Source organism: Phyllobates terribilis, unplaced genomic scaffold (assembly GCF_046119375.1).
Source record: "Phyllobates terribilis strain yellow unplaced genomic scaffold, ASM4611937v1 Scaffold_3__8_contigs__length_932513732, whole genome shotgun sequence".
Classification (NCBI taxonomy): Eukaryota; Metazoa; Chordata; class Amphibia; order Anura; family Dendrobatidae; genus Phyllobates; species Phyllobates terribilis.
The window spans coordinates 469,450,383-469,472,354 of record NW_027362763.1 but is presented as its reverse complement, the minus strand read 5'-3'; the positions used below and the strand labels follow the sequence as shown (position 1 = coordinate 469,472,354).

Sequence of the window (21,972 nt, the reverse complement as noted above, 5' to 3'; positions counted from 1 at the left end):
TTTTACCTTCATGTAGAGCCCACACATCGCATAGCTGCAGTCTGCTATTCTAGTGTTTTTGCGCTACAGCTCCCTGATTTTGCTTACAGCCCTGGAAAACTATGGATGCATTCCTAGGCTGGTTCGGTCACTAAAAATATGGGTCCCGTTATTGTCAGACGCACGGAACATACAATATTTCATGTTTCGTTTCATAGTCGGATTGTCTGGAGATTTCTGTTAAACTCTCTTTGAAACTTGGGAAAGCAATTTTCCCAGTTACATGCAAATTAGTGCAACCCTGCCATTAATTACCCCCTGCCTCTTCCAGGGACAAGATGCTTGCTTCTAAATGAAGTTATAACACTACTTGGCTGGCATTTGTTTGTGTAAGGCCTTACTCATGACTGTGTTAATTGGGGCTTTGTGCTGAGCAAAAGGGGACAGCTTGGTACTGACAAGTGGTGAGGGGAATAAGGGAGGGGGTGAATATCTATGTCAGGCAAATATGGAAGAACATTTTCCTGACATTAATATTTCCCTGACAACCACACATGTACATGTGCGTGATTTTGCGTTAAAGGGTTAAGGATATAACAAGTATAGAGTCTGATGACTTACAAGGTATAACATTTCCATTCTTTGTTCTCCTGCAAACATTTAGCATCATGTGGCCAGACCAGTTTAACCAGTATCACTGTGAAACATCTCTTTGTGGGCTCTGCTTGTGACAGCTCTTCCAGATCATTCAACTGATATTTTGCAGCATACTGATTGGTGAAGGGAGTCATGTACAGATCCAATCATAGTTTATCACAGTTTATGTTCTAAAAATACAGTTATTTATCAGGTTTCTAAAAGAAGGGGATTTTGTTGTATATAGAAAACAAGTATAGTTTGTATAATTTTGTACAAAAAACAGTAGGGCATATATATATATATATATATATATAATATATATGTGATATATATGTGTATATATATATATAATGTCATCTAATTCTTGTAAAGTGCAAAATTAATCTAGTTTTTACGCATAAATCTTCAAAATTGCACACACAATTCATGATTTTTTCTGTCTTGACCTGTTTTCGCAACCCTCAAAAAGCCATACGTTTCACAAAATCGTGCAAAAATGTAGCAAAAATACTGGTGTACTTAAAAATAGACCAGGTGGTGACTGGAGTGGAGTTGCGCTAAATTTTGCGACATTTTAAAAAGTTGCAATTGATGAATCAGGCAAAAACATCTGGAATCACAAAACTCCACCCACAAAGCAGAAAACAAAACAGAAAACACAGGTAAGCACATATAAAATAGACTTTAAAAAAGGTGGAAATAGAGTAATGAATTAGGTGCAGATAAAGAAAAAGCGCAAACATACAAAACTAGACAAAAAACAGGCACAAATGTTGAATTGCAGCAATAGTAAATATGTTGCAGGGTGTGAAAGAGTTTTCTGGTGCAATTTATATTACAAATTAGTTTCTTAAATATGCACTAATATTTAGTTGATATAAATAATAATTATGCAAGAAAAGTATCTTCATTCTTGTAGGCATTGTAACAGGTATAAAATAATTATCTGGCATCAGAGATTAGAGCAGCAGTCAAAGTCTGCTCATTATGTCACTTATACTAACAGATATTACCCTAATCTGTTTAGTTTTGGCTCCATTTTTACAAAATTCTGTCACAATCTATCACCGTCTCAAAATTAGTTGCTGACATGCTAAGGTTCTGTTCACATTTACACTTATCATTTCCATTACTTTTTACAGGGGCAGAATACTGAAATTGACAGAAGTATTGGGTACTGCAAATGATGACAGCAAGGGCACTCAACAGACCCCACTGACTATTGCTGACAGGTTAGGTTCAGAAATATAAGCACAGTGATCGAATCTTTGTGAGTTTGGTTCTGCATGCCACTATTTTTAATTTAAAATTGAACAACTGAGATGCAATTGAAGGGTAGACTTTCATGTTCAATTAAAGGGGTTGACCTATTGAACTGGTGTAGGTTCTCAGTTTCTTGCTTTGGAAGGATAAACATTTTAATGATTGATGTCCTTCCAAAGATACTTTATCTATTTCCAACTATATCATCTAATCCTCCTAAATCCTTTTTTTCACAAGCTCAAATCATTATCATCCAAGTTTATCTGGGGTACCTCGAGATCTACATTCTCCTTCACTGTTCTGACACAATCTAGAACACGAGGGGAGCCGGAGCTCCAGACTTTTAGACATATCATAAAGCCTCCTCGCTTAACGGTATGCTAAATTTAATCATAAAGCCCTCTAACAAACTATGGGCTGAGTTGGAAGAGTCTTTGAATCTGGTCCCTCTAGATAGACTCCACTAAGGGGGTCGCATTTTGTATTCCAGAGCACCATTCTAATCACCTCTATACCACACTATCCTATCTACATGGGATAGGATAATACTCAAACATAATATTTCCTCAATTCCGGGTCCTATATCTCCGCTTCTGTGCAGTGCACAAGACCCTAAAGTATTCAAATTTATTGGGCTCGGTTAAAAATCCAATCTTCCAGATGAGCCATGTTACTTCAGCACAAGGTCTGCAGCCTATTGAAAACTTAATAGCAACAGGTCGCTCCTATGGTGAGGCCTGGATGGAGTACAGCCATATATAGTCTCTTCCACTCTATACCACATAGAGAGATTTGGATGAGACCCTTAATAGAGTTCGAAAAACACTGCATAAAAGAAAGAGGTGCCTCTTCATTGTGTTTTTCTGGTATGTGGAATGTTGAGGGGAGAGAAAGACATAAATACCTTGGCTCCGTTTCAGAGATTATGGGAAAAGGAGCTTAATAGAACACTCTCCCCTGAGGAGCGGGGGAAGATCTTTACTCTCAGTCATAGAATCTCTAGATCTTATCAAGTACAGGAAACTAATTATAAGATTCTGTCCAGATGGTATAGGGCCCCCGACCGCATTCATCTAATGTTGCCTGATACCTCTGACAAATATTGGAGATGTAACTCTGAGGCAGGTATTATGACTCACATTTGGTGGGCTTGTCCGAGTATCAACAAACTCCTGCAGTTCTATTTTTAATTTAACATAATTTTTTGGAGCTAACCTTCAAAACATCCCAGAAGCTGCTATGCTTCCGATATCTACCCCATCCATCAAGAAGGGTGTCTTCCGAATTTTCCTGATAGCAACAAGACAAGTTATTTCTCATCATTAGAGATCACCCACACCCTAGTCCAAACTTGAAAGGGTAATCTCAGATGACTGGCTGCGTTCTGGGTCCTATGAATATACAGTACGAGGGCATGGCTCCCATGGTCGTCCTTTAGAAGTTCCCCTGACTGTGAGATCTGGTTAAGCCCTACATAGTGAACTTGTAATACCGTAAAGGTTTATACTGAAGTTAACTTTGTTAAATTCCCTTTACTTTCTGTGTTTTCCCTATATGTTTCTCCCTCTTTATGTTCCATGTTTCCCTCCCTTCCCATGTGATTCCTTATGTATGATATAGACTAAGACTAATGTAATGAGAAATGCTATCTAAGTAATGAGAACCTTTTCTCATTACTTTTTACAAGAGTGAATATTAGAGTGCCTTAATAAGCAATTATGTAAATGAATTTATGTTAACACAATTTGGCATGTAGATTTTGATATTTACCTTCTGAAATGTTAATTGTTGATATTTGAAAATAAAATATAAACTTATTGAACCATAATTAAAGGGGTTGAATAAAAATATCCTGTGAAACATTTAGGAATTGCAACCATTTTTCTTCAAAGCCTCCTCATTTCAAAATTAATTGGATAGATTAACTTTACCATAAATAAAATGTTCATTTTTATTAATATTAATTATTAAATGTAATAATTTGTAGAGAATTATTTGCAGGCAATGACTGCCTGAAGTCTGGAATCCATGGACGTTACCAAACGCTGGGTTTCCTCCTTTGTGATGCTTTGCCAGGCCTTTATTGCAGCTGATGTAAGGATGTGGAGGTGTTGCCCATGTTCCCCCTTGAACACACATGTATTTGGATGTGTAATTTGTTAAGTGATGTGTGTTATTAGCAATAGAATTGTGTTCTGCCTAGCCACAGGTAGTTGATAGTGATAGTTAATGGTTGAGACTAGCCCAGAGTGGGAGAGGATAAAGTGAAGGGACAGTGGAAGTTTCTTGTCAGGAAGGCAGATAGGGCCTAGCTTGAAGCTAGAGCAGACCTTTGGTCTGATTAGTTAGCATAGCTGCATGAATTGGGTGTGCTTAAAGTGAGCGGAGACTGAGGCAACAGATAGCGTGATTCAGAGTGGAGACAAGGAAAAGTGTTAGAAGGACTGATTGACTCTCCGGAGACGAGTTCTGGGGCAGGAAGCCTAGCGGGATGGTATGGAATTATCTGACAGTCAAAGGACACAGCATCGCTGAGAAGGAAAGTGGGATGAAGAGCGAGTACCCCGTGCAGCAGTTCCAAGTCGTCAACAAGTAGAGAAGTTAAGTAATGGTAATAGTAGCACAAGAAGCTCCCCTAAGGCGAAAAGGATGTGGAACCGCAGGTTCAACAATAGGACTCACACTTGCTGGCTAGTGGTGATGTTGAAGACTAGGGAAGCTCCCAAAGTGCTGTGCTGGGTGGTGGTGAAGCTAGGGAGAGAGGCTAACAGACAGAGAGCTGACCGAGCTCAGGAAGGAATGGAATGTGTATGAAAATGTCATATTTTCTAAGAGAAACAAAGTGTTGCCTCTGCTATCCACTATACATACAGTGGTGTGAAAAAGTGTTTGCCCCTTCCTGATTTCTTATTCATTTGCATGTTTGTCACACTTAAATGTTTCAGATCACAAAACAAATTTAAATATTAGTCAGAAATAACACAAGTAAACACAAAATGTAGTTTTTAAATGAAGATCTTTATTATTTAGGGAAAAAGAAATCCAAACCTACTGGTTGGGCCACCCTAAGCAGCAACAACTGCAAACAAGTTTGCGATAGTTGGCAATGAATCTTTTACAATGCTCTGGAGGAATATTTGCCCACTCATCTTTGCAAAATTGTTGTAATTCTGCCACATTGGAGGGTTTCTGAGCCTTTTTAAGGTCATGCCAAAGCATCTAAAATCGGATTAAAGTCAAGACTTTGACTAGGCCACTCCAAAGTCTTAATTTTGTTTTTTGTAAACCATTCAGAGGTGCACTTGCTTGTGAGTTTTGGATCATTGTCCTGCTGCATAACCCAAGTGCACTTCAGCTTTAGGTCACGCACAGATGGGTGGATATTATCCTTCAGGATTTTTTGGTAGACAGCAGAATTCATGGTTCCATTTATCACAGCAAGTCTTCCAGGTCCTGAAGCAGCAAAACAGCCCCAGACCATCACACTACCACCACCATATTTTACTGTTGGTATAATGTTGCTTTTCGGAAATGCTGTGTTACTTCTACACCAGATGTAATGGGACATACAACTTCCATAAAATTCAACTTTTGTCTTGTCAGTCCACAGAGTATTCTCCCAAAAGTCTTGGTGATCATCAAGATGTTTTTTGGCAAAACTGAGATGAGCTTTTTTACTCAGCAGTGGTTTTCATCTTGGAACTCTGCCATGCAAGCCATTTTTGCCCAGTCTCTTTCTTATGGTGGAGTCATGAACACTGACCTTAACTGAGTCAAGTGAGGCCTGCAGTTCTTTAGATGTTGTTGTGGGGTCTTTTGTGATCTCTTGGATGAGTCCTCGCTGTGCTCTCTTGGGGTAATTTTGGTCGGCTAGCCACCCCTGGGAAGGTTCACTACTGTTCCATGTTTTCAATATTTGTGGATAATGGTTCTCATTATGGTTCGCTGGAGTTTCAAAGCTTTAGAAATGGCTTTATAACCTTTTTCAGACTGATAGATCTGTGTTACTTTGTTTCTCATTTGTTCCTGAATTTCTTTGGATCGCAGCATGATGTCTAGCTTTTGAGGATCTTTTGGTCTTCTTCACTTTGTCAGGAAGGTCCTTTTTAAGTGATGTCTTGATTGAGAACAGGTTTGGCAGTAATCAGGCCTGTATGTGGCTAGGGAAATTGAACTCAGCTTCCCAAATATGTGATAAACCACAGTTAATTTATGTTTTACAGGGGGGGCAATCACTTTTTCCCACAGGGCCCTGTACGTTTGGATTTCTTTTTCCCTTAATAATAAAGACCTTTTAAAAACTGCATTTTGTGTCTACTTGTGTTATCTTTCTCTAATATTTAAAATAGTTTTGTGATCTAAAACATTTAAGTGCGACAAACATGCAAAAGAATAAGAAATCAAGAAGGGGGCAAATACCTTTTCACATCACTGTACTTTTCCCTACGTTATTGTTCAGTAAAAGACAGTTTATTTTTGAGTGGTGGTCTTCCTCATTGAACTCTACAACACAACATCTGGTCCTGGGCAGCCAAAGTCACCGGTATCATGTGGTCTGCAAGGGCGTAGGGCCCCCATAGCTAAAGTCCACACACGCAGCCAGGACTCTGATTTTCATGTGCTAGGGCACGAAGCACGAGTACATCGACCATGGCTACCACCCCGAATCATGTTACACTGATTTCAGTTGTTGCTTGTTTGTGGGTCTTTCTGCCTTAAGTTTTGTCTTGATTTGGAAAGGCACACACCTGTCTTTGTAAGACCTCATAGCTCACAGTGCATGTCAGACCAAATGAGAATCATGAGCTCAAAGGAACTGCCCAAGGAGCTCAGAGACAGAATTGTGGCAAGGCACAGATCTGGCCAAGGTTACAAAAGAATTTCTGCATTACTCAAGGTTCCTAAGAGCACAGTAGCCTCCATAATCCTTAAATGGAAGAAGTTTGGGACCACCAGAAGTCTTCCTAGACCTGGCGGTTCAGCCAAACTAAGCAATCGTGGGAAAAGAGCCTTGGTTAGAGAGGTAAAGAAGAACCCCAAGATCACTGTGGCTGAGCTCCAGAGATGCAGTAGGGAGATGGGAGAAAGTTCCACAAAGTCAACTATCACTGCAGCCCTCCACCAGTCGGGCCTTTATGGCAGAGTGGCCGGATGAAAGCCTCTCCTCAGTGTAAGACATATGAAAGCCCGAATAGAGTTTGCTCAAAAACACTTGAAGGACTCCCAGACTATGAGAAATAAGATTCTCTGATCTGATGAGACGAAGATAGAACTTTTTGGTGATAATTCTAAGCGGTATGTGTGGAGAAAACCAGGCACTGCTCATCACCTGCCCAATACAATCCCAACAGTGAAACATGGTGGCTGCAGCATCATGCTATGGGGTGTTTTTCAGCTGCAGGGACAAGACGACTGGTTGCAATTGAAGGAAACATGAATGCAGTCAAGTACAGAGATATCCTGGATGAAAATCTCTTCCAGAGTGCTCTGGACCTCTGACTTGGCCGAAGGTTCACCTCCCAACAAAACAATGACCCTAAGCACACAGCTAAAATAACAAAGGAGTGGCTTCAGAACAACTCTGTGACCATTCTTGACGGACCCAGCCACAGCCCTGACCTAAACCCAATTGAGCATCTCTGGAGAGACCTGAAAATGGCTGTCCACCAACATTCACCATTCAACCTGATGGAACTGGAGAGGATCTGCAAGGAAGAATGGCAGAGGATCCCCAAATCCAGGTATGAAAAACTTGTTGCATCATTCCCAAGAAGACTCATGGCTGTATTAGCTCAAAAGGGTGCTTCTACTCAATACTGAGCAAAGGGTCTGAATACTTATGACCATGTGATTTTTCCGTTTTTCTTTTTTAATAAATTTGCAAACATTTCTACATTTCTGTTTTTTTTCAGTCAAGATGGGGTGCAGAGTGTACTTTAATGAGAAAAAAATGAACTTTAAAGAATTTACCAAATGGCTGCAATGAAACAAAGTGTGAAAAATGTATAGGGGTCGGAATACTTTCCGTACCCACTGTAGATACTGAAACACCTACTTCCTGGAAAGTGCTCTTCATTTGGGTGGATGATGTGAAGGGGTTTTTCCTTGACCATGGAAGGATTCTGCAATCATCCACCACTGTTGTTGGATGTCCATGCCTTTTTGAGTTCCCAAGCTCACCAGTGCGCTCTTTCTTTTGCAGAATGTACCAAGCTGTTAATTTAGCCAATCCTAACATTTCTGCTATCTCTCAGATGGATTTCTTTTTTATTTTCAGCCTAATGATGGTCTCTTCTATTGAGAGCTCCTGTGACCATATGTTGTGGTTTCACAGCAACAGTTTCCAAATGCAAATTCCACACCTGGAATCAGCTCTAGACCTTTTACCTGCTTAACTGATGATGAATTAACAATGGAATAGCCCATGCAGCCCATGAAAGAGCTTTCGAGATAATTGTTTAATTACTTTTGGTCTCTTTAAATAGAGGCAGCTACATATTCAAGAGCTGTAATTCCTAAACCGTTACTCCAATTACGATGTGAATGTCCTCAAATTAAATCTGAGAGTCTGCACTTTAAGCCAATATTGATTATATAACTGTATCTTGAGTATGTTTTGGTAAATAGCTAAAATGTTGTAACTTGTGTCACTGTCCAAATATTTCAGGACCTAACTGTATTACTGTTGTTGCCACGACTGCAGCAAAAACTGTATTGTGACTGCGTGTGAGCACAGTCTTAGAGCTTTAACCTGTTTTTTTTCTCAAGCCGATATGTCAAATTTAAATACTTTTAATAATCTCATTTAAAGTACACTGCATCATGTTAGCCTTTTGTTGCCTGTAACTCACCACAGACAATGTGTTTTTCAGAGCACTGCCATTTTGTCCAGGGTAATATTTTTTTTTCAGAAAAATCATGTCGTCTACACCTTCTTTCCGAACATCACTGATGATTTCCGTCACTTGTTTATTCATGCTAATGTGATAGCCATCTATTCTAGACTGAAACAACAAGGAAATGTGCTGTCGTAAATATGTATAAAGAGAATAAGACCACGTTCACACATTCAGGATCCACAGCACTTTACAATATAAAACTGATTCAAATGTTGTGGACTAAATCTGCACATAAATATCAGGCAGATTTTCATTGCTGATTTCACCCTATTCAATTCTTTGTAATAGAATAGGGTGAAATCCGCAGCCAAATCCACAACAAAATCTGCAAGTATCACATACAGATTTCGTTACAAATTTGTTGTGGATTTGTGACCAAATTTTCAGCAGAAATTTTCAGTGATGTGAATCATAGAAGAGTAAAATGTATACATATGTAAATATTTCTAAATATGATCATAACTGAGATATTTGACATAATCTAAAAAAACACTGGCGGTAAGTTTTCCTCAATTTTACAAGGAGCAATAAAGTTTCTGAAAGTCTATATAAGATAGATTGTAGGATCGGTCTTCATTACAGATAACTTTCCATCAAAATAGACCATGTGCATAGAAGATTCCACTCCTTTCTATACTTTTTCCCCCCGAGTCAAAGTACAATGTGCAAAAGGACAGATATTATAGTGTGAGGCATAGCGGCATAGATCAGAACAGTTTTTATTGTTAGCCTTTGTTAGTCAGTAGGACGTTCTGTTTCCTGCAGTCAGATATTCTGAGAATGGTTTTATAATGATTTATTTATTTCTTTTATTTTTTTAAATTAACATTTTATAGTTTTGAAAACTCTTCTCAGGATGAATCTACCCAAGCTTTCATACCGTTCTTAAGACTCTCAGTTGACAAAGTTAATATTATTGTAGGGAATCCTATGGTCACTAATTCTGAATAGGTGACTATGCAATATACTATGGCACTCAGACAGTCCCAGCAGAAGCTGTTTTTCCTAATTTACTTCTGATGGCTGCCATGTAGACCTAAGCTGTTATATTGATCTAAAGGGCCCCATACTCATTGGATGGCCGTCGGCCAAATGATGCTTCGGCTGATCGTTCGGCAGACAGCCATCTCAGTTGACTCCCCCATACATAGGACCACTCATTCGGGAGCGCTCCTGTGTTCTCTGTGAGAAAGCCTCCGGCCAACATATCTAGTGGATAACACAGGAGTGCTCGGCTGAATGAGTGATCCTGTGCATGGGAGAGTCGATTGAGATGGCTTATCTCCATGAAAACAATGATTGGCAGGCCAAAATCTGACATGCTCGATCAACATCTCCCTAACCATCAGGCTTCCCTATATACATTAGACCGTTGGTTGACCTCGTCAACGTTGGCAGGTTCGGCCGACATTAGTCTAATGTGACCAGTGGAGTGGCACAAGACAGGGGCATATCTAGGGGAAGGGAAGGTGGGAATTTGCCCTGGGCGCAGCAGGCACGTGGTGCCGTCGGGTCACCAAATTCGGCAGTACGAGGTGACTCTCTAGCAACTGCATTTTGCTGCAACCTTGGAGTGGATTTCGGCCATTCTCGGAGACGGCTCTGAAGCTGATGTAACACGCCGGTGTCCAGCTTTCAATCGCACTTGAATCTTTCAGGCACGAGTACAATTGAAGCTCTTACCTCCGGCACTTCCAAGTCAAAGCGTCAGCAGTGTGATCGGTCATCTGATCATACTGCTGACGACACTATGCTGCGCTGTATAGACGCGGTGAACGTCGGTATAATAAGTGCTACAATGAAGCTGAAGAAGCTGAACACTTATTGTAATATAATTTATTTAGATCTGTATCTGACACAAGGTTATTCTTCAACCGCACTGATAAAACCGGGGTTAATTCCAAATACATACTGAAGAACAGATATGGACAAACTCAGGGTTAATTCTAAAAACATAATGAAGAACAGATATGGACAATGCTGTGCTCACCTTTAGGGATACACATGCAGCAAACAAAGTCCTGATTAAGGCCTCATATTCATCCTGCACCTGCTTTTTTATAGTTTCCTTGGAGTACATCATTTCTTCTTCAATATCTTGTAGCCTGGCTCTAAGAGCAGTTATTTCTATGATGAGTTCATGGCTCATATCAGTATTCTAGAAAGAAAAAAGAAATGTTTCAATCTGGTGTCATCCACCAAAAATAAAAAATATCTAACTCTCATCCAAGACTGATAAGGATAGTTTGGTGCTTTCTTAAATAAAAGCAGTGACAAGTTCCATAAAATTCTTTAACATTTTTATTAGTTTTGAACATAGAGGAGAAAATAATATAGTGACAATACAAGAACTGTATAGCACAATGAAGTACATGCATAGGCGGATTATAATGAGGGCAATCCGGGCCACCGCCCGGGGCCTCGGGCCTCCAGGGGGCCCGGGGCTCCGGGGTGTTTATGGCCAGATTGCCCTCATTATATGTGCGGCGCCGCGGCACATACTGGCAGGCAGTGGCGAGGGGGCCCCCGGACCGCTCCCCCAGCAGCGGCGCACGGACGCTGCTTCTTCTCCAGCCGGGCCAGCACTGCAGCTGTTAACTTCCCTGTGCTGGCCTGGCCGCGTCACTGCTAGGAGACACGGCCCTGTGCGCGGCCGTGTCTCCTAGCTGTGATGTCACGCAGTGCGCGCCCGGCCTGCAGTGCTGCACCGGAAAAGAGCAAGAGGACTGGAGCCGAGCCGGGGGATGGTGTGTCTGTGTGTGAGTGTGTGTGTGAGATAGTGTGTATGTGAGACAGTGTGTATGTGTGAGAGTGAGTGTGTGTATGTGTGATTGAGTTAGTGTGTGTGTATGTGCAGGCAGATACCATTGTATGATGTCTGTTTATATGTATTTTTGCGTTTCAAATGTGTTTATGCGTGTATGTATATGTCTGTATATGTTTGTGTGTGCGTGACTGCGTGCGGCCTCCCGCTGTCTCTGGGGGGGCGCCGTGCGGCCTCTCGCTGTGTATAGATGGTGCTGTGCAGCCTCCTGCTGTGTATAGATGGTGCTGTGCGGCCTCCTGCTGTGTATAGATGGCACCATGTGGCCTCCCGCTGTATATAGATGGCTACGTGCGGCCTCCCGCTGTGTACAGATGGCTACGTGCGGCCTCCCGCTGTGTATAGATGGCTACGTGCGGCCTCCCGCTGTGTATAGATGGCTACATGCGGCCTCCCGCTGTGTATAGATGGCTACGTGCGGCCTCCTGCTGTGTGTAGATGGCGCCGTGCGGCCTCCCGCTGTGTATAGGTGGCGCCGTGGGGCCTTCCGCTGTGTATAGATGGCTACGTGCGGCCTCCCGCTGTGTATAGATCGCTACGTGCGGCCTCCCGCTGTGTATAGATGGCTACGTGTGCTCAATATTGAGTCATACAATTAATGTAAGGCTATGTGCCGACGATGCAGAAATGCTCCGGATTGTTTTTTGAGCGTTTCTGCATCTCCCTGGCAGACAAAACGCATGCGGATTTTACATGCATTTTTCCTGCCAGGGACATGCGGATATGAAGCGTTCTTCACATGCATTTCTGCATGCGCGGGTTATCAAGCGCTTTTCCAAGCCATTTTAGCATCACTTGGAAAGTGCTTGACAACTTGGTCACACTATATAAATCCATGCAACCGGCATGGATTTATATAGTGTGACTGTAAAAGAATGGTAAAAAATAAATATACACTGTGTGCAGAATTATTAGGTAAATGAGTATTTTGATCACATGATACTTTTTATACATGTTGTCCTACTCCAAGCTGCATAGGCTTGAGAGCCAACTACCAATTAAGTAAATCTGGTGATGTGCATCTCTGTAATGAGGAGGGGTGTTGACTAATGACATCAATACCCTATATAAGGTGTGCTTAATTATTAGGCAACTTCTTTTCCTTTGGCAAAATGGGTCAGAAGAGAGATTTGACTGGCTCTGAAAAGTCCAAAATTGTGAGATGTCTTGCAGAGGGATGCAGCAATCTTGAAATTTCCAAACTTTTGAAGCGTGATCACCAAACAATCAAGATTTTCATGGCAAATAGCCAACAGGGTCGCAAGAAGCGTGTTGGCCAAAAAAGGCGCAAAATAACTGCCCATGAATTGAGGAAAATCAAGCGTGAAGCTGCCAAGATGCCATTCGCCACCAGTTTTACCATATTTCAGAGCTGCAATGTTACTGGAGTATCAAAAAGCACAAGGTGTGCGATACTCAGGGACATGGCCAAGGTAAGGAAGGCTGAAAAACGACCACCTTTGAACAAGAAACATAAGATAAAACGTCAAGAATGGGCCAAGAAATATCTTAAGACTGATTTTTCAAAGGTTTTATGGACTGATGAAATGAGAGTGACTCTTGATGGGCCAGATGGATGGGCCAGAGGCCGGATCAGTAAAGGGCAGAGAGCTCCACTCCGACTCAGACGCCAGCAAGGTGGAGGTGGGGTACTGGTATGGGCTGGTATCATCAAAGATAAACTTGTGGGACCTTTTCGGGTTGAGGATGGTGAAGCTCAACTCCCAGACCTACTGCCAGTTTCTGGAAGACAACTTCTTCAAGCAGTGGTACAGGAAAAAGTCGGTATCGTTCAAGAAAAACATGATTTTCATGCAGGACAATGCTCCATCACATGCATCCAACTACTCCACAGCATGGCTGGCCAGTAAAGGTCTAAAAGAAGAAAAAATAATGACATAACCCCCTTGTTCACCTGATCTGAACCCGATAGAGAACCTGTGGTCCATCATAAAATGTGAGATCTACAGGGAGGGAAAACAGTACACCTCTCGGAACAGTGTCTGGGAGGCTGTGGTGGCTGCTGCACGCAATGTTGATGGAAAACAGATCAAGCACCTGACAGAATCTATGGATGGAAGGCTGTTGAGTGTCATCATAAAGAAAGGTGGCTATATTGATCACTAATTTTTTTGGTTTTGGTTTTTGCATGTCAGAAATGTTTATTTCTAAATTTTGTGCACTGATATTGGTTTACCTGTGAGATGGGATTATATTTGGTTTTTATTAAGTTGCCTAATAATTCGGCACAGTAATAGTTACCTCCAAAAACAGATATCCTCCTAAGATAGCCAAATCTAAAAAAAAAACCACTCCAACTTCCAAAAATATTAAGCTTGGATATTTATGAGTCTTTTGGGTTGATTGAGAACATAGTTGTTGATCAATAATAAAAATAATCCTCTAAAATACAACTTGCCTAATAATTCTGCACACAGTGTATAATTACCTTCTGATGGCCTGCCAACGTCAGCGGTCGCGTGACCCGTCACATGACTAAATGACGTCACGGCAGGTCCTTTTCAGACCATCGTGAGCTGCCGGCAAGCCAGGACGCATCGGATAAAGACACCGGGGGCCATCAGAAGGTAAGTATGATATTTATTTTTTATTTTATTCTTTTTTTTTACAGGTACTATGCTACCTGGGTCTGGAGGAGAGTCTCCTCTTCTCCAAACCCAGGTACCATCCGCACATTGAAACGCATGGAATCCGCATGTACAGATGTAGTGATGCGGATTACATGCGTTCCAATGCAAGTCAATGGCGGCGAAAATGCCGAGCTTCCGCAAAATAATTGATAATGCTGCGGATTTTTCCGCAATGATAATCCGCAGCGGAAATTTCCGCAGCATATGCAAAGCACATGCGGATTATCATTGGGGAACATGGCAGACCTTTTACCAAGCGTTTTTTGTAACATCCCTGGTGGCGTACTTGCATAGTGCACCACCTCCCACTATGCAAGACCGCAATCTTACCTGTCTGTCCAGTCTGCTATTCCTGCTCCAGTGCATGCTGTGTGCATGTGCCTTGACTGTCTGCTTAGGGCGGTGGCCCGGTTACTTCCTGATTCTTATAGCTGCTGTAGGCGCACCCCTAATGTGTCTCCAGCCTATTGCTGTGAGTCACTGGAAATTTAAACCCCCTCCACCCAGTAGGAGGTGCCTGAGCAACTCTTACCTTCAGAGGGCTCCTTGCCTCTGATGTGCCAGGTCCCGTTCTGTTCTTGCCTGTCCGCCAACCTGGGGGCTGTATTCCCAGGCCTGTCTGAACTATCTCCTAGCCTGTTTGTCCGCCTCTCTGGGGGCCGTATACCCAGACTCGATCCTGTATCTTGTTGCAGTGTCAGTTCCTGTCTAAACACTCTCCTAGCCTGTTTGTCCGCCTCTCTGGGGGCCGTATAGCCAGACTCGCTCCTGTATCTTGTTGCAGTGTCAGTTCCTGTCTGAACACTCTCCTAGCCTGTTTGTCTCTGTGTCCGTACCTTCTCTTTTCCTGCAGTCTTTGAACCTGCACCTACTCCTACTCGTAGTCTCTGTACTTCTGTTGTGAGTTTGGAGTCCACTCGCTACTTCATTGCAAGTACCTTGTGTGTATCTGGTTCTGCTTTTCCCTTCCAGCCTGTTTAGTGTGAACAAAGCCCTGTCTTCTCTGCTTTGCCTTGTTCACTGCTCCGGCGGTTCCTCTCTGCTCTGCCTAGCTCACCGCTCCGGTGGTTCCTTCCTGCTCTGCCTTGCTCACTGCTCCGGCGGTTCCTTCCTGCTCTGCCTTTGCTCACCGCTCCGGCGGTTCCTCTCCGCTCTGCCTTGTTCACCGCTCCAGCGGTTCCTGCCTGCTCTGCCTTGCTCACCGCTCCGGCGGTTCCTGCCTGCTCTGCCTTGCTCACCGCTCCGGTGGTTCCTGCCTGCTCTGCCTTGCTCACCGCTCCGGCGGTTCCTGCCTGCTCCGCCTTGCTCACCTCTCCGGCGGTTCCTGCCTGCTCTGCCTTGATCACCGCTCCGGCGGTTCCTGCCTGCTCTGCCTTGCTCACCGCTCCGGCGGTTTCTCTCTGCACTGCTTGTCTACCGTATCTGCGGTTCTGTTCCTGAATCCCAGTCTGTACTGGACCCTATCCAGCCTGTGCTCCAACCTGCTAGTACCCCCCTGTCTGCATACCAGCCGTGCCTGTCAGTACCCCCCTGTCTGCATACCAGCCGTGCCTGCCAGTATCCTCTTGTCTGCACTCCAGCCGTGCCTGCCAGTGCCCACCTGTCTGCATGCCAGCCGTGCCTGCCAATACCCACCTGTCTGTGTGCCAGCCTAACCTGCCTGTTCCTGTATTCCCCGGTGTGGGTCAACAGCCTTGTCCGGGGTCTGGCCTGGAGTAGCACCTGGTCCCTCTGCTCGGTTCCTCCCTGGTGCACGGCGTCGTTAGCCGTCGTGCGACCTTGGTCGGATCGGGTTGATACTTAGTTACGCCCCTCCAGGCAATCTCCGGTTCATGGCACAGTGGAATCACTAAATTATGCACACGCCAGTCAGCCCGGGCGTGTGCATAACATTTTTTAAGCGTTTCTGCAGCGGAATTGGTTAAAAAACGCATAGTGGGCACACGGCCTAAAAAAAATTATTATAATTAATATTGTGCCAAATTAATTTCACGTGAACTATCACATGATCTATCACAGGGGATCATGTGACATGTGATACATCAGGTGTGTGTGTGTGTGGGGGGCCCCGCACCTTCTAAACTGCCCGGGGCCCTTGCTACTTTTAATCCACCCCTGAGTACATGGTTTTATATAAAGGTACAAACATACCATATTCTACTTTAACAATATAAAGCATAGAAGGGCCATGACAAGTAATGAGGGATAAAATACATGAGTAAAGAAAAAGTATAGAAAAAAGGGGAAAAATGGAAGAGAGGGTCAGTTCGAAAATAAGAAAAGGGAGGTGGCCTGTGGTATAACCTTATAAAACCGAGGCCTCGGTTGCAAGTTGTGGATGAACATATGCGATCCATGGTGATCAGATTTTGGTGACCATGCCATGGGTATTTGTAAATACCGGTTAGCTTTTCATTGATTAAAAACCAGTCCAGTCCGGATTTCATTTTGTGAAAAGGAACAAAGCGTTTCCTCGATGCATTAGCAATTGTTTTCTTAGCAGCAAAAACACATATGAAATAAGTTTGAATAGGGAGGTTTTAACTGTTTTTTTGTAGGGATTTTTAGGGAGGTCAATATAGAAAAGAGAGAAAATTAGAGCATACACACTAGACCAGAAACGGGTCAGTCTAGGGAATAACCATCAAATATGTAATATGACTCTTTGTAAGCCACACCCTTGGAAACAACGGAGAGAGGAATCTGGAATGGCCTTTGCAATTTGCCTTGGTACCAGGTATCACCTAACAAAGATTTTATTCACTGATTCTATAGTTGCAGTGTTGATTGAACAACATGAAATATGGGACCAGGACTAGTCCCATTCTGCGGCCCTTTTAGTTACCCCCAAGTCTGATTCTCATTTAGGTATATAGTTACATAAGGTATGAGAGGAGTTCTTAATGGGAGATAAATAGAAGCAACTCGTCAAGCCCTAAGAGGGGGAGTTTAGAAATTGACTCAGTTGATCCAAGTGTTTCTATGCATGGGGGAGTCGGGAGTGATAGCTGTTAGCTGGTCATGATCGAATCTCCCAAGATTCAAATTCACCATATCACGTACATGTGACAGAGGTACTTTAGATGCAGTGACACAGAAACACAGAGCAGCCAGTACAGGGTTAATAAACAGGGGGGATTTATTGTAACAGGGTCAATCTCCATGCAGGGAGTAACAGGGGAAATATGGGGACAACAAGGGGAGTAGCAGGTAACAGGCTATAACCAACAATCCACAGTTTGGCTAGATGTAGCAGAGTCGAAACGGTTGTAATCGGCAGTTTCACACTTAGCTGACTCTTGTTCCCCACAAGGCCGTTGCCGGCTGATGCCGGTGTTGTTTTCTTCTGGCTTGCCCGCCTAAACAATGCTCGTCTTCTGGCGGCAGCGGGCGGTCTCCGGTTTGACCCGCTGAGCCCCTAGTCCATAACACTGCACCTCGCTTGCTCGGCTCCATGGACCCTGCGTCTCTTCTCCCTCTAGTCGGGCTTGACTCCAACTGTCAACTGCCTGCTTTCCTGCGCAAAACTCCTTTTTCTCCCTCTTCCTAGACACGCCCCCAGCTCCCCGGTCACCTGACCCCTGAGCTCTGACTCTGGACATGCCCCCAGCTTCCCGGTCACCTGACTCCTGTGCTCGCAGTCTGTCTTCCACCTGCAACCAGAGGCACGGCCCCGGCAGTTCCGGATCCCTTGTTCTGAAAGTACTTACACCCCGGTCTTCCCCCTTACATACATTTTACTGGGAAATTCCATGCACACCAAAGTTATTCGCAGCAAATTTTATGTTCCTTATTATGATTTGATGTCTCTCCAGACCCTGGAGTATAATAAAAGTAGGTTATAAAAAAAAATAAGAAAAAAATTAATACCTAACTGCTCACATGTCCAACCTCTCATCTATCCTTATCTTATTATGATCTGGGGGCATAATAAACATAGTATATAGAAAAAATACAAAAATTAATACCTCACTGCTCATTTGTCTTGTAGCCCGTCATCTGGTCCTCCGTGCTTCACCTTCCCATGTTGCGTGCATCCTCTTCAACTTGGTTTACTGTATGTTAGGTCTTCAGGCGCAACTAGACCTCAGATATTACTGTACGCCATGTTGTCATGTTGCTCAAGGTCTACTCAGCACACAGTTAAGTCATAAACCTCCTCAATGTCGGAAGATCTGGCATGAAGCAAAGGAAGCCGAAGAGGATTCCCTCTATGGTTCAGCAAAACAACGGCCACAGCTGGCCGCCATATGGCTCAATTTGCACAAACTGCAAAAAAATCCATATTCTGGAGAATGCTAATTTTTGTATAATTTGAGGAGAATTTAATTGCACTCAAATAAATTAGGTCACCCTACTGTCAGTTGAACCACTGTTTGGCCAATGGCTATCTAATGTATATGGGGGCCTTACAGCGGTCCTGGTATTATTATTACTACCATTTGTTTAGTTAGTTCTCAGAATAGGAGGGTTTATTATCTGTTTTTACCTGAAAGGTAAAAGAATGTTTCTTTTCTGAATTCTTAAGATAAACACAGGCAATCCCTGGTTTGGACTTTGTACATAGTGCCATTGTTATCTATGATTAGCCCATTGCACCTCCCCCACATGATGAAAATCTCACACAGTGAACTGGTATCATATATCATCCATCATTTATTAACAGATGACTTGTTTTCTTCTTTCCTTGCATAAGTACAGAGGGAAAATTTCATCTTGATGACGTCTTTCATCCTAACTACATAGCAAATTTCTCATCATGGAGCTTTTATAATTCATAAGAAAAAGCTCCATGATACTACAACATCCCCTGTGATAACATTCTGGTGCTTAAATATGATTACTGTTTTAAGGAGTAATAGGAAGATTGTATAAAATAAATATATAACTACAATGTTTCCCATGATGAATCGTTTTAGTCTGCCCTTTGTAGACCTTTCCAACCTTGAATGGAGCTCAATTATAAATTAGGAAGTAGAGACCGAAACGGTTTCTGGTCAATTACAACTTCTCTCCTGCTCATGGACTTTACTCTGTTTCTGTACTATGATTAATAAGCATACATAGTATTATAGGGCTATAAACACTCCTCATACAACCACTCTCACTTATTAGATAATGCTTATTGTATAAGTAATAAAAATGTATGTACAAAATATAACTACAGTCTACATATATCTACATAATACTACATAACTGCAGCGAATGCAAACATTGTGTTATTTTATATAGTATATTATGAAAAAGGGGTATTCCAGTCACTAATCATTTGATAAGTGATCATTTTTGTAGACTTTAAATCAAGTAGTGACTTGTCGTAGTGTTTGCTTCTTTATATAATGCAATTTGCTGTGTTCACAAATGTATTTATTATGATTGCCTACATAACGCCATCATATTCCACATCACCTTTCAGAGATTATGATCACTCTCCCATTGGGACTCAAAATCTAAATTTCCTATCAGTATGTGTTTGGATTGTTGGAAGAAATCGGAGTACCCGGAGGAAACCCACACAAACATACAAACACCTTGCAGATGTTGTCCTTGGTGGGATTTGAACCCAGGACTCCATGATGCCCATAAGCAGGGAGGGGCATATTTTCCACTAGGCACTGGGGTTCCAGTGCCTAGGGAGGCAGGTTACGGGGGTGGCACTGGTTCTTGCCAAAAAAAAATTTCTTTAAACTTCCCCCTCCTCCGCCAGATCAGCATCTTTGCGGTCGAGGGGGTGTGGAAGCAGGGTCAGAACTTCTTTGCATTAATTTGTATTCGCACGCATATTAATTTCCCAGAACGACCCAGGGCTCTGCAGAGAACAGGAGGATGAGGGAGCGGCGGCTGGGACACTGTAAGCCTCACAGAGCCGAAGACGGAGCTTATTATAGACGGAGAGAGGTTCTTAGTTTGAAGAGGGAACAGCATGTGGCCTCTGTTTTGAGCAGTAAAGAAGGTCTTAGAATGGAGCAGGCGCTGTTTAGGGAGCACTCAGTTTTCAGATGGGGCAATATGGGGGCTCAGAATGAAGAGTGGGCAGTATAGGAGGCATTTTGTTTGGAGATGGGGTAGTATATGGGGTCTCAGAATGGAGAAGGGGCTGTTTAGGGGGGCTCAGAATGGAGAAAGGGCACTATTGGGAACTCTACAGGTAGGGAAGTATTGGGGCTCTGTATGAAAATGGGGCAGTATGGGGGGGCTCTTTTCGTAGATGGAGCAGTATGGGGGGACTTTGTATGGGCATTATGATGGGGGCCTGTATGGAGAAAGGACACTATATGTGTGCGTTTGTGTATAGAGATGGGGCAATATGGGGTGAGCTTTAAGGAGATGGGGCAGCATGGAGGGGCCGTATGGAGATGAGGCAGAATTATGGGCTCCATAAGGACAAGTGGCAGTATAGGGGGTTCTCTATAGAAATGGTGCAATATTAGGGGGGTGTCTATATAGAGATGGGGAAATACGAAGGCTCTATGTAGAGATGGGGCAGTATGGGGGAATCTGTCTGAAGATGGGGCATTATGGGGTGGCTATGTTTGGAGAGAGAGCACTATGGGAGTGTCTGTGTATAGAGAATGGGCAATATGGAGAGCTTTATGAAGAATGGGCAGTATGGGGGGTTCAATTTGAAGAAAGGGCAACATGGCAGGGACAGTGTGAAGAAAAGGCTCAGTATAGAGTTTGGGGGGGGCAGTGTGAAGAGGGGGCTAAGTGTGGAGTGGGGGGGACATTGTTAAGAGTATGCTCAATATGGAGTGTAGGCAGATAAGGTAGGCAGCATGGGAGGGAACAGTGTGGCGGTCATAGTTCATAAAGGATGAAGGTGTGGTGGGTGTAACTCATAAAGGGCGGGCAGTGTGGTGGTTGTAGTTCATAGAGGTGGACAGTGTGGTGGTCATAGTATATAAGGGGGGACAGTGTGGTGGGAATATTTTATAGGAGAGGAGTGTGGAGGCCATGTATCATAAGAGGGACAGTAGGGGGTCATTTTTTGTGCAGGGAGCACAGTGAGGGGTGATTATTTATTCAGGGGCTCAGCATAGGGCTTATTTAGTGCACAGCATGAATAGTTATTTTTATTCAGGTGGTATTATAATCACACTGTTATTTTTAGTGGTACCTTATCGGGATGTGCTGCAGAAGACCGGAGAAGAGGGAAGTCTGCAGAGGCGAGCTCTTGCTGTGAAAAGTCATCATGCCATCAGGAGCAGATGAAGAAGAAAAGGATGAGAAGAACCCCATTCAGAGAAGATGTCACCTAAAAGGTTCCTAGCACTAAGGGTGTGAATACATTGGTCAATCACCGCCTATAAAAACACGTTGATTTCCTAGAAGAAACTGATTGGCAGTTGCTTAATAGGCTGTGACTGCTCATTCATGTGCGCAGAACAATTATAATGTTCACATGATCATTCTGTGCAGCTAGTATAACATTGTTTTCAGCAGCGCATGCTTACACAGGACGATGTGCTGCCAAGAAAAATGATATTTAAGCAAGTTTTAAAATTATTTTGATGCATGAGCAAACGAACATTTGGCTCATGCATCTGGTCATTGACAGCCTTTCTAGATAAGCCGATATTTAGTTTCTGATTAATAATCAGTATTAATGCACCTTATAGAGTACAAAACTTTGGGAGCTTTTTTATGGTTTAGGCTCATTAATTCTGAGGTTTGTGGGGGTCTCAGTAATGGATTCTTCACCAATCTTCTCAGAATT

At 43.0% G+C, this 21,972-nt stretch overlaps 1 protein-coding gene across 4 annotated transcripts in view; it reads right to left on the bottom strand.

The window, feature by feature from the left end:
- The window catches only part of LOC141259599 (uncharacterized), a 248,968-nt gene that overhangs the window by 61,004 nt on the left and 165,992 nt on the right, over positions 1 to 21,972 (bottom strand). For 3 of the 4 annotated variants that reach the window (XM_073675830.1, XM_073675833.1, XM_073675834.1), the window contains 2 exons: positions 10,771 to 10,938; positions 8,733 to 8,885 (listed from right to left, as the gene is read on the bottom strand). In XM_073675830.1, coding sequence (XP_073531931.1) covers positions 8,733 to 8,885; positions 10,771 to 10,938 — 321 coding nt within the window. The remainder of the gene's footprint in view (positions 1 to 8,732; positions 8,886 to 10,770; positions 10,939 to 21,972) is intronic. The other variant, XM_073675832.1, reaches the window with a different exon arrangement.